This window comes from Branchiostoma floridae, chromosome 4, assembly GCF_000003815.2.
Source record: "Branchiostoma floridae strain S238N-H82 chromosome 4, Bfl_VNyyK, whole genome shotgun sequence".
In the NCBI taxonomy this organism is placed as follows: domain Eukaryota; kingdom Metazoa; phylum Chordata; class Leptocardii; order Amphioxiformes; family Branchiostomatidae; genus Branchiostoma; species Branchiostoma floridae.
Genome location: NC_049982.1, coordinates 22,347,594 through 22,362,395, shown reverse-complemented (window position 1 = coordinate 22,362,395; position 14,802 = coordinate 22,347,594). Strand labels below are relative to the sequence as shown.

The following is a 14,802-nucleotide window of genomic DNA, read 5'->3' as shown; positions in this document are numbered from 1 at the left end:
GCCCAGTGCCGTCAAGCCTCGAGCCGGTACCCAGGAATTATCTCACCATATACACCTCGGTGCCGGGGCATTAACCCTTTATTAGTAACTGCAGACTGTTCCCTGATCATTACCTGTTCCGTGACCTTCGCCGATCTGAATATCTGAGAGGGTCTGCATGGGGGGTCTTGGTAACGCTTAACGGTGAATTCAGGAGGCCCGGTAACGCTTAACGGTGAATTCAGGAGGCCCGGTAACGCTTAACGGTAAATTCAGAAGGAGTTACAAAGCATTACGGTAACATTGACGTGCATTCCTTTTCATACAACGGTAGAGTAGTTATATCAATGGGTGCAAATATCCGACTAATGGCATTGTGAGAAGAAAAAGGTGCCCAGAACCCAGAGGAATGAAAGGGACAATGTCCATGGCATCTGTACATTGACGGAGGCAGAGTTCCCGGCCCGTCACAGAGACGGCGGCAGCAAATCTCTTATGGGGGGATTGAACTATTGTTTCAGCACATGGAGCGCCGAAGGCGCGATGCATCCCAGGGGGTCCGGGGGTATGCTCCCCAGGGAAAATTCTAAAATCAAGACCCTCTTAAATGTCATTTCCTGCATTTTTCGGCAAATTTTGCCGACAGACTAAGCTAGGTTGATTTTGACATTTTCATAAAATTACACATGGTTATAGCTTTGACCTCCATCCCCAGAGCCCCCGACATATTTTTACCATTTCGAGCTTGGAAGGCACGAGACAGCTCGGAAGGTACGAGAAGGCTAGGAAGGCACGAGACGGCTCGGAAGGCACGAGACGGGAAATTTTAAAATATGGACCGTCTGAAACGCCACTTACTGCATTTTGAAAGACAAATTTTGCTGTAAGACGAAGCTAAATTAAATGACATTTTATTAGAGAGAAAAGGTTTTTTTGTGCGACGACCCACGCCCCTAACATATTTTCGCCATGTCGTCGTGAGCGCCAAAGGCGCAAGCCGTCGCAAGGGAAGTCCGGAGAAACCTCATTTTCTGCATTCTGGGAGTGCTTTTTGCCCGAAACTAAGCTAAGTTTGACACTGAAATCTGTATGAGTGATAAAGTTTTTGAGGGCGACGCTTCCGCAACATATTTACCATGTCCAGAGCCGAAGGCTGGGAGGCTCGGGGGAATTTTGAAATCTGGACCCATTGAAACACCATTTCTTGCATTTTCAGGGGTTCTATCTGGCATTTGACTTCGTGGGTATAACGGGCTACGAAGAATTTCTTGGTGACGCTTAACGGTGAATACGGGATAACAAATAACGATTAACGTTGAATTAAAACGACCAATAACGCTTCACGAATAATACACCGATAACGGTTAACATTGAATTAGAGCGGGTCGGTAACGATTAACAGTGAATTAAAATGTCTCGTAACGCTTAACGGAAAAAGGCATGCAGACCCTCATATATCTTGTCTTGTCACACACACACACACACACACACACACACACACACACACACACACACACACAATATACACTCACTCTCAGACATTCAGAACATATAAGGCTCGCAGAAGAGTTTTCTATTGCACTTCACTACCAGTAGAAAGATCACACACCTTCATCGCCCCGACATAGGCGATTCCCTTTGCCCCTCCTCCCTCTAACACAAGGTTCTCGAACGGGAAGTCATAGTCTTGGAACTTTCTAGCTGCCTCCCCAAGATCGTGGGGCAACTCTGCCCCATTTTGTTTCAATAAAGGATGAAAATTAATGTTCAGTGCCGTAAAATGTTCAGTGTCGTACCTCACCGCCGAATTCCCCATTCGTTTTAGTTAGCGCATGCGATCTAGACACAACGGAAATGAGACGAAACGTTGCCAGGCGACCATGGAATTCCCTGACGCGCGAAACGGCTAAAACTGGTATCTGCAAAGTCAGACAGTGTGGGGTGTACAGAAAAGTTCCAAAGCCATGACTCATCTTACAGACAAAGGGCGACCGGCTGGGCGTTAACTTCAGCAAATAAGTTTTGAAGTGAATGATAGAATTTACGCTTACTATGACAGTCAGTGTACACGCAATTAGCGAAATGTCAATCCACCGGACACACTGAACTGAAAAGAATTCACCTTGATAAATGCTTTTGTTTGAACAGCTGCGGAAAGAATGGTCATGGGTTGACTTTGTAGGTAGTACATAGTCCCCCAGATAGCTTATCAAAATTTGCGCTTACCATCAGTGAGCAAGAGTTCTTCATTGCATTGGTTAACTAAGGCCACAGCAAGTAAATTTTATGGATGACAACAAGACGTTTTTCACTGGGGCGTAAGCAAACAAAAACTCGTTAAAGCGGTTCAATCGTTGGATAATTTGTTTTCCTTGAGACATAACAAAGAGCAAGTTGTAGGTTGGACCCCCTGCTCTTTGGTACGTCAACGATAAGATCAATAGTAATTGAGTAGAATTGAGTAGAAGAATACATAGAACCAACCAGGGAAGGGGCTAAGACGTGACAAGGCTTCTACTCTTGTGGACAAACTGTCAACCCTCTCAACCTCTAAAGCCTTTTGGTGTTTCTGTTATCTAGAGTGTATGACCTGCTCGGAAAAAACGCTCATATATAGAGGAAGGTGAGTGGCGAGTATTTTTTATGTAAATGCCTGTAAAATTATGTGAATTATGTTTGCGGGGGGCCTAGCTTTGGGATGTAAAGGTGCCTAAAGGCGAACAAACCATATTGTAGGGTGGGGAACAATAAAAATCAATTAGAACCTGTCAATGTGTTCTGCAGACATTGATCCGTCATTTGAACCAATTCAAGTTGATTACTTCAGGGGATGTATCCACCCCTCAACTCTTGATCTCCTTGTCCTTAAAAACCTCTATCTGTACTGCATCGTATGTTTACTTTACCATGGGAAAGTCGAAAACAATCGGTACAACGACTCAAAACCTTTGACCTTCATACATATCACATTGCAAATTCGCATTTCGCAAATTTGTCCCGCGTGACTAGCACTACAAAAAGATTCGCACATCAGCTCAAAGGTGTAGTAGAGCAATACCCTTGCTTGACAAATTGTCAAACAAGAGACTGCTGCGTCGACACAAGACAAATTGTTTGGAATATCATAACAGGTACGACATACTTTGTTCTAGTTCGATCATGTAGGTGTGGCTGTTGTTGATAATGCGGACGACACATTTCCATTTTATTGTACAAGCGAGTTGAAAGACAAATTTTGCTGAGCCCCCGACATATTTTTACCATTTCGAGCTTGGAAGGCACGAGACAGCTCGGAAGGTACGAGAAGGCTAGGAAGGCACGAGACGGCTCGGAAGGCACGAGACGGGAAATTTTAAAATATGGACCGTCTGAAACGCCACTTACTGCATTTTGAAAGACAAATTTTGCTGTAAGACGAAGCTAAATTAAATGACATTTTATTAGAGAGAAAAGGTTTTTTTGTGCGACGACCCACGCCCCTAACATATTTTCGCCATGTCGTCGTGAGCGCCAAAGGCGCAAGCCGTCGCAAGGGAAGTCCGGAGAAACCTCATTTTCTGCATTCTGGGAGTGCTTTTTGCCCGAAACTAAGCTAAGTTTGACACTGAAATCTGTATGAGTGATAAAGTTTTTGAGGGCGACGCTTCCGCAACATATCTACCATGTCCAGAGCCGAAGGCTGGGAGGCTCGGGGGAATTTTGAAATCTGGACCCATTGAAACACCATTTCTTGCATTTCCAGGGGTTCTATCTGGCATTTGACTTCGTGGGTATAACGGGCTACGAAGAAGTTCTTGGTGACGCTTAACGGTGAATATGGGATAACAAATAACGATTAACGTTGAATTAAAACGACCAATAACGCTTCACGAATAATACACCGATAACGGTTAACATTGAATTAGAGCGGGTCGGTAACGATTAACGGTGAATTAAAATGTCTCGTAACGCTTAACGGAAAAAGGCATGCAGACCCTCATCTGAATGACAGCAAGGCAAACCAGAGAAATCAGCACGTGAGCGTCAACTCAGAGGGCACAGAAACTGTATAAAGGAGACGGTCCAAGTGGGACTGAAGGAAGTGGATTTCTCAGCAGTACTCAATTTTCACAACATGATGTTTTGTGGGGGGTCGCTTCCTCTCAAGTCCGGAGTATTTATAAGCATGGATGAAATACGCTAGGCCTTAGGGCTTAACAGTCATTCTCACTAACAGCCACTTTAAGCCTGACGTATCCCTCCGCCATACAACAAGAGTAACCGTGTGTATGACCTGAAGTGACGTATGGTCTTTAATCCGCGTTTTCTCCCCGCGATCCCGACTACACCGTCCACTAGCTGTAAAACAAGTCACAAGAGCCGAAGGGAGCTCCTTGGTTCACCAAATTTGGAAGCAAATGACCTACATGTACTGCAACTGGAGACAGCAATCATAAATCACTAAACGCCCTATCACCGGGTGGGGGGGGGGTGTTGTTGTCGCGGGGCGAGATCGCTGTGACACCTGTCCAAAACACTTCTGCTCATTAAGTGGACTTTTACATACTCATTCTGTCCAAAAATCAAAAAGAAGACCCGCGGAAGGATGGACTCTTTCAGTTGATGTAGGTAAAATATAGTTACCTCCATGAAATGTCATGGAGGTTATATTTTACCCAGCGTTTGTCTGTCTGTGTGTGTGTGTGTGTGTTTGTAAACAAGATAACTCAAGAACGGCAGGGTGACTTGGTTTCATACTTGGTGTGTTGGTAGTGTGTGATGAAAGCTGGAAATAATTAGATTTTGGGCCCCCTAGCGGCTTCCCTTGGTACTGCAGCGCAACTTCCGGGTTTGCTATCTCGGTGTTCTGAGCATGCTATGGTCACGATTTTAGGGTGTTAGATAGCTCTTGTGCTCAGGAAGAAATGACATAAGTTTGGGCCCCCTGGCGTCCGGGTTTAGGATAGCAGGGGCATTTTTGTCAAAAACTTCCGAAGACGATAACTCCAGAAGGGAACAACGGATTTTTATGATTTTTGATATGCAGGTACCTTAGACAATGTTGTACAAGATAAAATACTAATTATGCAAAATAGGAGTACATTTGCATAATTAATGAGAATAATCTATCATAGCAGTTTTTTCAATGTATCTCTTGTCCCGGACGTGATATGATCGTGACATTTAGGTGGTAGATAGCTTTTAGCGTCATGACAAAGTGGAGCAAGTTTCAGTCCCCTAACATTCAATTGTGGAACTGCAGGAGCGTTTTTGTCAAGACACTCCAAAGAGGATAACTGCAGAAAGGAACGACGGATTGCCTGCATTTTAGGTATGCAGGTAGCTTGGGCAAAGATGTTCATAATGATATGCATTTTATGCAAATGAGGACTTAATTTACATAATTAATGAGGAAATTGTATAATTCCATTGTTTGCAATAACTAGACTTCGATAAATGGAACACTTGTTAATTATAATCGGTGGAACATATGCAGATATCAAATATGCAAATGAGGGACTTATTTGCATAAATTATGCAAAGATTGCAAAACAACTTAATGATTAATGATCTGAATTGGGAATTTTACTTGTGACGTGTACTGTACGTTATTCAGTGATGAACAACACCATGCATAAATCATGTTAATGTTAAGTCATTTGCATGAAATTAACAAAAGCTCTAAATATTCATGGAGGTATGAGGTCGCCGAACTCTAGTTGTACATATTTTAGTCTTAGTAAGAAGAATGTTTCTGTTTATTTGCATGCTAAATATTGTCATTTGAAGACGGTTACACATGACTAATCGTTTCCCTTGTCTCGAGTTGAGGAATCGTTTGAAGCCCCAGGAAACGCCAAGGTCTTCAATTCGTTAGATTTGTTCTCGGGATTCCTGTCGAGGAAGAAGACAAGGAGGACAGTATTTGTAACCCCTTTGGGTTCATGTAAAAGGGAAATAATGCCCATAAGGTCCTGTAGTACATGTCAGCGTGTTATGATGAATGTTTGGGCGATCAAAAATCTTCATTTTCTGCTTATCTATCAGGATGATATATTTGTGTACTCAGGCTCCTTTGAAAGTCATTTGAAAAGGCTGGAGTTTGTCCTCAGTAGATTAGAGTACTATGGTCTGAAACTTTTGCCCTCAAAGTGCTGCCTCTCCCAGAAGGAAGTAAAGTATTAACTAGGCCGTATAATAAGTGAAAAGGGTGTCGCAACTGATCCTGACAACATTGTTGTGGGGAGGCCCCTATCTATGGATGACCGTGTCCTTGGAATGGCACGGGGATTCATTGGAACAAACACACACACACACATGAAGTATCAAATTCGTTCACCTTTAATTACAAAAACATTATGTATATGTATATGTATCATACTTACAACAGTAACATAGGTACTTTTTCTTTTCTTTTCCAGATCGATGGATTCGGTCGTTATAGACTGTTTGCGATTTTGCGAAATTAGAAAAAAACTTTGACAAAATTGGACCGTTGTCTACTTTGCCTACAAAGAGCTATCCACATTTAAAGTGACTACTGCCAGGTTACACAAAATGTAAACATGAATATTGAAGTCATAGACATATGTAAGGGTCATATTGGGTGGGAACCATTGTATAAACGATTTGTCAAATTGGAAGATAGATAGTTAAAATCGCAACTCCAAAAAGCTGGATTTCATTATCAATGAACTGAACAAATAATACAGGAAATTAACTAACAGTTACATCAATTATAAATGGAAGTATCTGCACAAGCTAATCGTTGAAAATTGACATCCCACGTCTATAGCTTAAACATATGTGCAGCCACTTTAATACAAGATGCAAAATATTTTAAATCTATGGATTGACAGTACCATTTACCATACAAATCAAAGAAAATCATGAAAATCCATGTTCGAATTGCTGCACAGAATCCTACAAAACAACTAAAACCTTCACAAATAAAAATTAACATTACCCCGTTGATGTTTAAACGTATAACAGGCATTCCAAGAGATGGGAGTGATTTGAGCGTTAGGGTGAGCAGGTTTTTATTAAAAGTGATGGAAGGTTGTTTATGGATGTGGTGTGGTGGGGTTGATGTTTTGTGGTGGAATCGGTGACAGGTTCATGAGTACGGTGTTGGGTGCTGTGGTGCGGATTGTGTTATGGATGATGGGAGCGGTTGAGTTGACCGTTGATGGAATAAAGGTTAAGTGATGAGTGTTGATGATCTGTGATGTGGATGGCGGGGTAGTGGTAATGCGTTGGGAGTGGATGGGTGCGATGGGGTTTTGGATAGCTTGTGGTATGCTGGGGTTGATGTAAGATGGGTTGGGCTGGCTGGTGGCTGGTGTGATGAAGGGAATGGGATGATAGGTGGCGATGTTCTGCGGGGTCTGCGGCATGTTCATCATGGCGGTGTGAATTGGAACTGTTGCTGTTGCTGGTGGTGGTGCGACTGCCCAGAAAGTCCGAAGAGGTTCCTGTTGTGGTAGCATTGGTGGTGGCGGCAAGAAGTGTTGATCGTTAGACATTGCATTCTGCACAAGAGTTTGGAGACTTTATAACTTCATTAACTGTTTCACGCCTTTCTAGATTTATTACATGTAGACGTGTGTGACTATAGTTACTGGGCTGTTCTTATTCTCAAGTGCAGGGAGGCACATATTGATAAAAACAAAGTCACAGTTTTTGTAATGATACAATTTTAAGACTTTATATCCGTACACAAAATAAAGCTCTTACCAACAAGCTTTCGATCAGTCCTCTGATCCTTCTCAAGTTGTAATGACCCAAAACCTAAGTCACACTTCCGGAACGGAAGTGTGATAGTCGATCGTTGTTCTATCAATTATTGGTGCAAATTCCCATCTTGTTCTCAATCCCCAACAGTTATGGAGTCTAGTGTGCATGAATGAGCAAATATTCTATTTTCTGTATACAACTACTGGTGAAATCGACAGGATGTTCCATTCACAACCCAGAAGTTCTGAGTCCGAATCCCCTGATGAGCCACCGATCTTGTGCCTTTCGAAAAGGTAATTAACACGACTTTCCTCACTTCACTCGGATGAAAATGAGTACCTAGCTTCGATTAGGTCCGTCTTTCGGATGTTAAGTTAAATGGAGGTCCCGGGTTTGAGAGCCACACCTCGAGCACATTAACGAACCCTTCCATCCAAAGGTCCTTCCCGGTGTGAGTGGTACAAAACCTACAGACCTTTGGCCACTACGGTCGTATTGAGGTCACCTGAGCCAGCACCGAATGGCAGCCCCTCCAGACCCTTGCAATTTAGCCCCACGTATTGTAAGCTACTAGCAATTCAGCCCCTGGCTGCGAAGAGAGAGTAGTCGGCGCACGCAATAACTAACTAACTAATCAACCAATTTATAATTCTTATTCCAGAATAGAACAGGCCCGGTTTGACTTTGACTTGACTTGTAGAAATACATTTACAGTATGGCCATAGTACCAACGTTATTTACTGCCACCGTATCAGAGAGCAATGCGATGTATTAGTTTTGACAATCATGATTTTGGTCCACGAGAATAAGCTACTTTGCAAAAGAGGTGACTGCAGTTCTAGTAAGCATTGCAAGGGGACGCTTTTGATCCATGAGCATAATGGTGTTGACGTTTTAGCACACAAAGCACACCTGCTCTTCCTGTAGAATGTTATCCACACACAAACACATCTACCCTTGGTGTTGAACACAATCTCCACACAAACACACCCGTCCTTGGTGCTGAACACCATCCACACACAAACGCACCTGGTCCCTGGAAGTTAAGAACTTTCCAATTTCAATGACTGACAATCTTCCATCGCTGATGACCTGTTTGACTTCCCTGTGATGAGATGTTGAGACTCCCCGGTCTATAAAACCCTTATTACCGTATATGGAAAACGCTCGGGGGGTGCTGGATGGTGAAGAGCCCGTGATGCACATGCCAGTGTGACACGACCTGGGGGCATACGAAAATTCATGCCATCTTTTAAACAAAACCGGTTCGTAAAGGATACAGCCAAAAGTCTACTGTCAAAAGCGTTGAATGTGCACATGTACAGAATCGTGTTTTAACAGTACTAGCAACTAAGGGCTGCTAAGCGCCGCTATTGATTAGTGACAACAGAGAATGTTGTTTCTTTGATGATTGCGGTTCTAGTTAGTATTGTAAGGTGGCGCTGTTAATCCAAGTACATAAAGGTTTTCAGTACACACGAACGCACCTGTCCTTGGTGCTGAACACAAGCAACAGAAAACTTCCAGTGCCATAAATAGTGCCATCACCATACACAGATTAGTTCAGTCACTGCATCATTAACATTAACTTATGAAGGAAACTTTGGAGAAGGACAGCATGACGACAGGTGGTTCGAACGATGAGAAACTGACTGCATGTCCGTCAAATATTTACACTTTTATTTTGCATTTCTAGATGTTGATGAGGCTGGGGGAGCGGTCTAGATAAGGACCTCATTTTCATAACAAATGAGAAAATTTATAATTCCATAGCGACGGACAACTCATAACAAAGATAACACTTGCATATATTTATTTTTGAAATCCTTTTTTGGGGTAGAAAATCGATCAACTGATATGATTTATTCAAATGAGTTCCTTGTTTGTATATAATCAATTGCAATTAGAAACAAGCATGAGGTTGTGAAACTCTAGTTTCGTGTAACAGGCCGTTCAATGATGTGCTCAATTATACATTAGCAGATGTAAGACAACAGTACGTTTAGTTCATTGTCCACCATGGTTTGATCTGGGTGAACGTTGTCTTTCCCCGGCTGACACACGCTCATGTCCCACGTGTCCAACACGACCACACCTGGTTCTCCCAGGAACATCTCTCGTATCATTTCCGTGATCTGGTACGCCAACCAGTCACTACGTAGCAGGTAGTGCTGCAACTTGCCATTCTTGTGCTCTCGAGTTGTTCCGGTTCTCACAAAAACCCTTGTGCCAGGAGCCCTGTGCAGAAGGCGGTGTATAGCGAGCCGGATGGCGTACAGTCGTGACTGGATCACCTCAAGCGGCTCTGCTGTGAAGTGAGCCCACAGACCCAGGACTATCACCGTGTTCGGTCCTCCTTGAATGGTATCCAGTTGATCGGCGGCATAACTGAGCTGGGAGAGGGGAAGCCAGAATTTCCCCTGGATGGGAAGATAGTGGAAGCGGTAACGGATGGTGATGTTCCAATAGCTGTTCTTTCCGTATTCCAAAACTGTAACAGAAATATCTACTTTAGGTAAGCTGAATTCCTATACTGGATAAAGATTTAACAAGAGTTCGGAGACCACATATCCTCATGAATATTCTGACTATGCAAATAGCAAGCAGGGTAAGAAATATAAGTCACTTTTGCTGCCCATTCGTGTCAGGGAGCAGCATAGTGAAATAACTACAGTACTTACGCCAGGACCCAGCCGGGGCCCAGCCGAGCCGGAAAGGGAAAATTAAATTGTATCAAGATAGATATACGCAAGTTATTCTCTTGAGAAATTTTTGGTACAATTTGTGTTCATCGTGTCTTTTGCATCATACTTTTCGTTCACCTAAACTACTCGGCCGGGCCCGGGACTTCAAATGTTAGCATTTATAGATGTATAGGTTATTTTGAAAATGGAAAAGAAGACAAACCAGAATAATCCCCAGATTCAGTGATGTTCAACGTCAGCAACTCCTTAAACCTGATGTACCACTGTCTGAGGGTGGAGTCACCTGGAAGAGACAGATTGAAATGTATCTAAATCCAGTTTAATTACCCAATATGTACTGTAAACAAACGGCTCAGCAAGTATATTGTAGCATTATACCCTCTACCCATTAGAGGTTGCAATCATATAACAACTAAATATTTAACAGATCGCTCAACGAATCTTATAGATAAAGAACAATTATCTTGTCTCTTAATTTACACTTTATATCTTGCATCATATCCAAATTTAGGATGAAAGCAAAGATGACACAAATCCAATTTTGGTCGCTGTACGGTCGCGCAGCCATCGTAGTCTATAGTAGTACTAGAAAGGGGGTCTAAAGGGGGTTAACACCTGTCTATATTTGTCCAATTTGCGCTTTTTTTCAGAGACCTGTGGAGCCCAGTAGAGGCTAAGATTTCTATACCGACCTCATACGGACTCGAATAATACCATTACACAACGTACCTTGCATGTACACGGTCTTGTCAGCCAGACAGCGTTTGATGTCAGCTGGAGTGAAGACTCGTACGTTGCAGACAGACGACTTCCACACTTTTCCTAACCAGAATCCTTTCATCTGAGCATCCGGCATGTTCCATGTGCATGCTGGGAGATATGGAGGAGTGGGCAGTTCTGGCTCAAGGACACGGATAGGCAAGGGTACGTCGTTTTTTAGTTCTTCTTCTATATGCGGCCTATTTGATGGAAAATATGAAATATGATGTAATTTTAGGAAGAAAATTCCAAAAGAGAACATGACATAATCACCTGGATCACCTTCAAGTTTTTAATATAATCACAGTTACACATGTTCAAAGAAGAAGAGAATTTTGTCTAATGGCATTGCCTAACTCGTGACTGTTGTCTATTAGTTTTTAAACGTTTGTTTTGTCATACGATACACCACCAGTACCTAGTCCTTCGAGGCATGTATGTACATCTATGTACAAGAACAACAGTTTTTCATCATTATCATATTACTGCATGTATATCATGTTGTGAGTGTGCCGCCGTTAATGGAACTTACTTTTGGAAATATTTTACTTCCTCTTGAGACACAAGGCCCAAAACCCTGTCCTTAGAAGACCGACACTTGGCGATGGTGGTGCATGGAACTTTCTTCGGTCTTTGACAAAACCAGGTTCCGTTCACCTCCGGTTTTGACAGATCACACTGTTGGTCAGGTTGAAGACTGGGACTTGCAGAGCTGAAGCATTCACGTTTTTCAGTGATCTTCGTTTTTTCGTCAAAGAAAGAGCACTGGAAACCTATCTTGTTGGGAATGTCTCGCAGTCTCCATAGGACCTTCACTGCTTCACTTGGATGGACGAGCTGAATCTTAATCTGTTATTAAGGATAAAGTACTGATCAGGTTAATACAAAATGATAGCCATATATCTCAATTTAGTTGTCAAAATGTACTAAAATTATTAAATGTTTTTGGCGGCAAACTACATTACATTTTTGTTGGAGAACAAAACCATACATGTAATGTTTCTATTCACCTCTGTCATTATAAAATATTCATATTCATATTCTATATTTCATTATTCCTAAAAAAACACCAAACAACCTGATGTAAGTCTACTTCACTTTTTGTACATATAAATGCTAGAGTCGTGTAAGGAAAGAACTTTTTCACATATATTCGATTGGGTTGATTCAACTTTCTTATATGTGAATATCAAAATGATGAGAAAATATGACCAAATATCATCCTATTCTTACATCGAGTACCTCTAAGGTGCTAACAACATTTTTGAAGAAGACAGAGGAGTTTGTTAGGGTGACAGAAAATAAAATGATATTCACTGAAAACGCAAAAATGATAGACACAATGCTATCCTTTGTTGCAGACGATTCTACTTCATTCGTCCACAATAAAGTCTTTTACAAGTACTGTACTCACCCGAACATTCCCCAACCAGTGCAGCGGGAATTCCACAGTGTAGGTGCCATTGTCATGGTCAATGATGTGTCCTGCGCTACTAGCCTGCGGTGAACCATCCCTGATGAGTCTTGCACGGAAAAAGTCTCCTCCGTACGTCTTAGGCCTTCCCTCTTGGTCCCTTGCTGTTACAATCGCGGTAAGAACATCTCCTTGACGATGCGGGCGGTCTCTGTTTAGCACGACAATCTTAGTATTTTGCGAGCATGTTACATGGAGAGGCTGCTCCATTGGAAGTTGCTTAACCAGTGGATTGACGGTGATTGGTTTAAGTGATGGCTCGATGGTCAGTGGCTTGATGTTGATTGGTTGAACTGGTTTCTTGATTGAGTGGAGTTTCAACATTGGCTTTGGAGCTTCCTGGAAGTTTGTTGCGTGTTGGCCCCAGTTCATTATCGGTTGGTAAGAAAACTGCAACGTTTACATGACATGAAAAACGTGATATGATTATATTGTATGCTAATATCACATCAATCTAATTCAACTGTGTTCCAAACGCCTAATGAAATGTCGATCATACAGCCTTTTGAATACTGTCGATTATCACACAACCTCAGAGACACATGACTTAATTCAGAGGCACCTCAAAGATTTTTAGCTGAACCTGTATTTACCTTTAAATTGACTGGATAGCTCATCCTGAAAGCCTTGTAGGTCAATTATCAATATAGCGTGATCAACTGACCAGAGTAAGGTGAAAGTAGTACTTTACCTTGATGGAAATCAGCACAAGTGAAGTCATCGTGACAAACACGGCACATGCCTGGGTAACGGCCACCATTGAACACACGGAAGTGACGGGTGGCCCTAGAGAGTTGGATAATCCTAGGGAACATCAAGCATGCACATTCATGGCAAATGAATGAATGATTTATTATGAATGACATTGCTTATAATGATATGGTACTCACTAAAACTGTCGAACCATAGCAGTAAAAATGTCAGCTGAATGAAGGCTCGGTATTTGTAACAGGATAGAATCCAAGACAAAAGTTTAAGTTTTTGTCTAACAACCACATAAAACAGTAAACAATGATTCTGTATGGTACGCAGGGGATCTAGAATTTGACACTAACACAGTACATGTATACTTTTGTCTGTTAGTGTGTCGAATGTTGGGCGTTTCGGCAAGTAGGGTTTCCAGGGGGGGGGGGGGCGGCAGTGCCGCCACTACGTCAAATTTCCAAACCGGGGCCCGGCCAGGTAGCTTTAGGGAACGAAAAGTATGATAAAAAACACCATACTATACAAGACGTAAAGAGAATAGTACGTCATGGGCATCATTTGTGTATACTTAACGTATATATTTCTATTTTTCGTTACGTTAGCTTAATACACACAACAGTGCATGCAGCTCCAGTAGTCCAACAGGTTTTTCAGGAGCCACTTCAATTTACGTATCAGTTTATCATTAGTTACCAGAAAAGTTTATTGCAAATTCATGCCTGTTGGCTAATTGCATGCAAGTGAACAACAGTTCTTACTGCATAAAGTTGATGAGATTATACATGTGGGACAATGAAAATAAATAAATTCTATATAACGTAATAGGTACACATATTAAATTGTGCGGCGTGCCGACACCAAGCCTGCGTGGGTATAGGGGCCAGATTCCAGACAGCAGGGTTTACGTTACACAGACTAGTTAGTTACACTTGTCTGCAGACTAATTCTCGGTTGCTGACTTTTTACGAATTTGAGGTTCTTGATTCACTTTGTATTACCAGCTGATCTACATTTTGGAAGCCAAAAGGCGAACTCTCTGCAGCAAAGAGATTAAAGCCTCATTGGCGGGACCTATAAAACCATTGGCAACGTTTCCTTTTCATAACAGGTGCAACGGAATAGTTAACTGTGGGATTAAATCTAGATACTCAATAACTGTTCTAAGAAACTAGATTCTCAATAAGTATTGTAAGAAACTAAGTAAATGCCAACTTACAAAAGGGAATCAGAGAGTGAGGACGTTTACTGGATTGTTTTCTTCGGCAATCGATAATGGAAAAACTGGTTTGGCAAGAAACTGGCAAGAACAAGAGTTCGTAGACCTCATATTTCCATGAAATTGTCCGATTATGCAAATTACTTCCACTTTTACATAATCTATGCTTGGTTATGTACACCTTTAAATAACGTATGCCGGTGTCACAGCGTTCTCGTCCCCCGTGATCTCGCCCCCCCCCCGGGGGG

General features: G+C 42.1%; 1 protein-coding gene across 1 annotated transcript; it reads right to left on the bottom strand.

The window, feature by feature from the left end:
- Window positions 1–8,316: 8,316 nt before the first annotated feature.
- Window positions 8,317–14,601, bottom strand: LOC118412779 (NXPE family member 4-like). The gene is made up of 7 exons (XM_035815797.1): window positions 14,555–14,601; window positions 13,325–13,437; window positions 12,574–13,023; window positions 11,692–12,008; window positions 11,130–11,359; window positions 10,603–10,683; window positions 8,317–10,186 (listed from the first exon to the last, which is right to left on the bottom strand). Exons 2-7 carry the CDS (start codon window positions 13,391–13,393, stop codon window positions 9,672–9,674), a joined length of 1,662 nt encoding a protein of 553 aa, XP_035671690.1. The 5' UTR covers window positions 13,394–13,437; window positions 14,555–14,601; the 3' UTR covers window positions 8,317–9,671.
- Window positions 14,602–14,802: the final 201 nt, after the last annotated feature.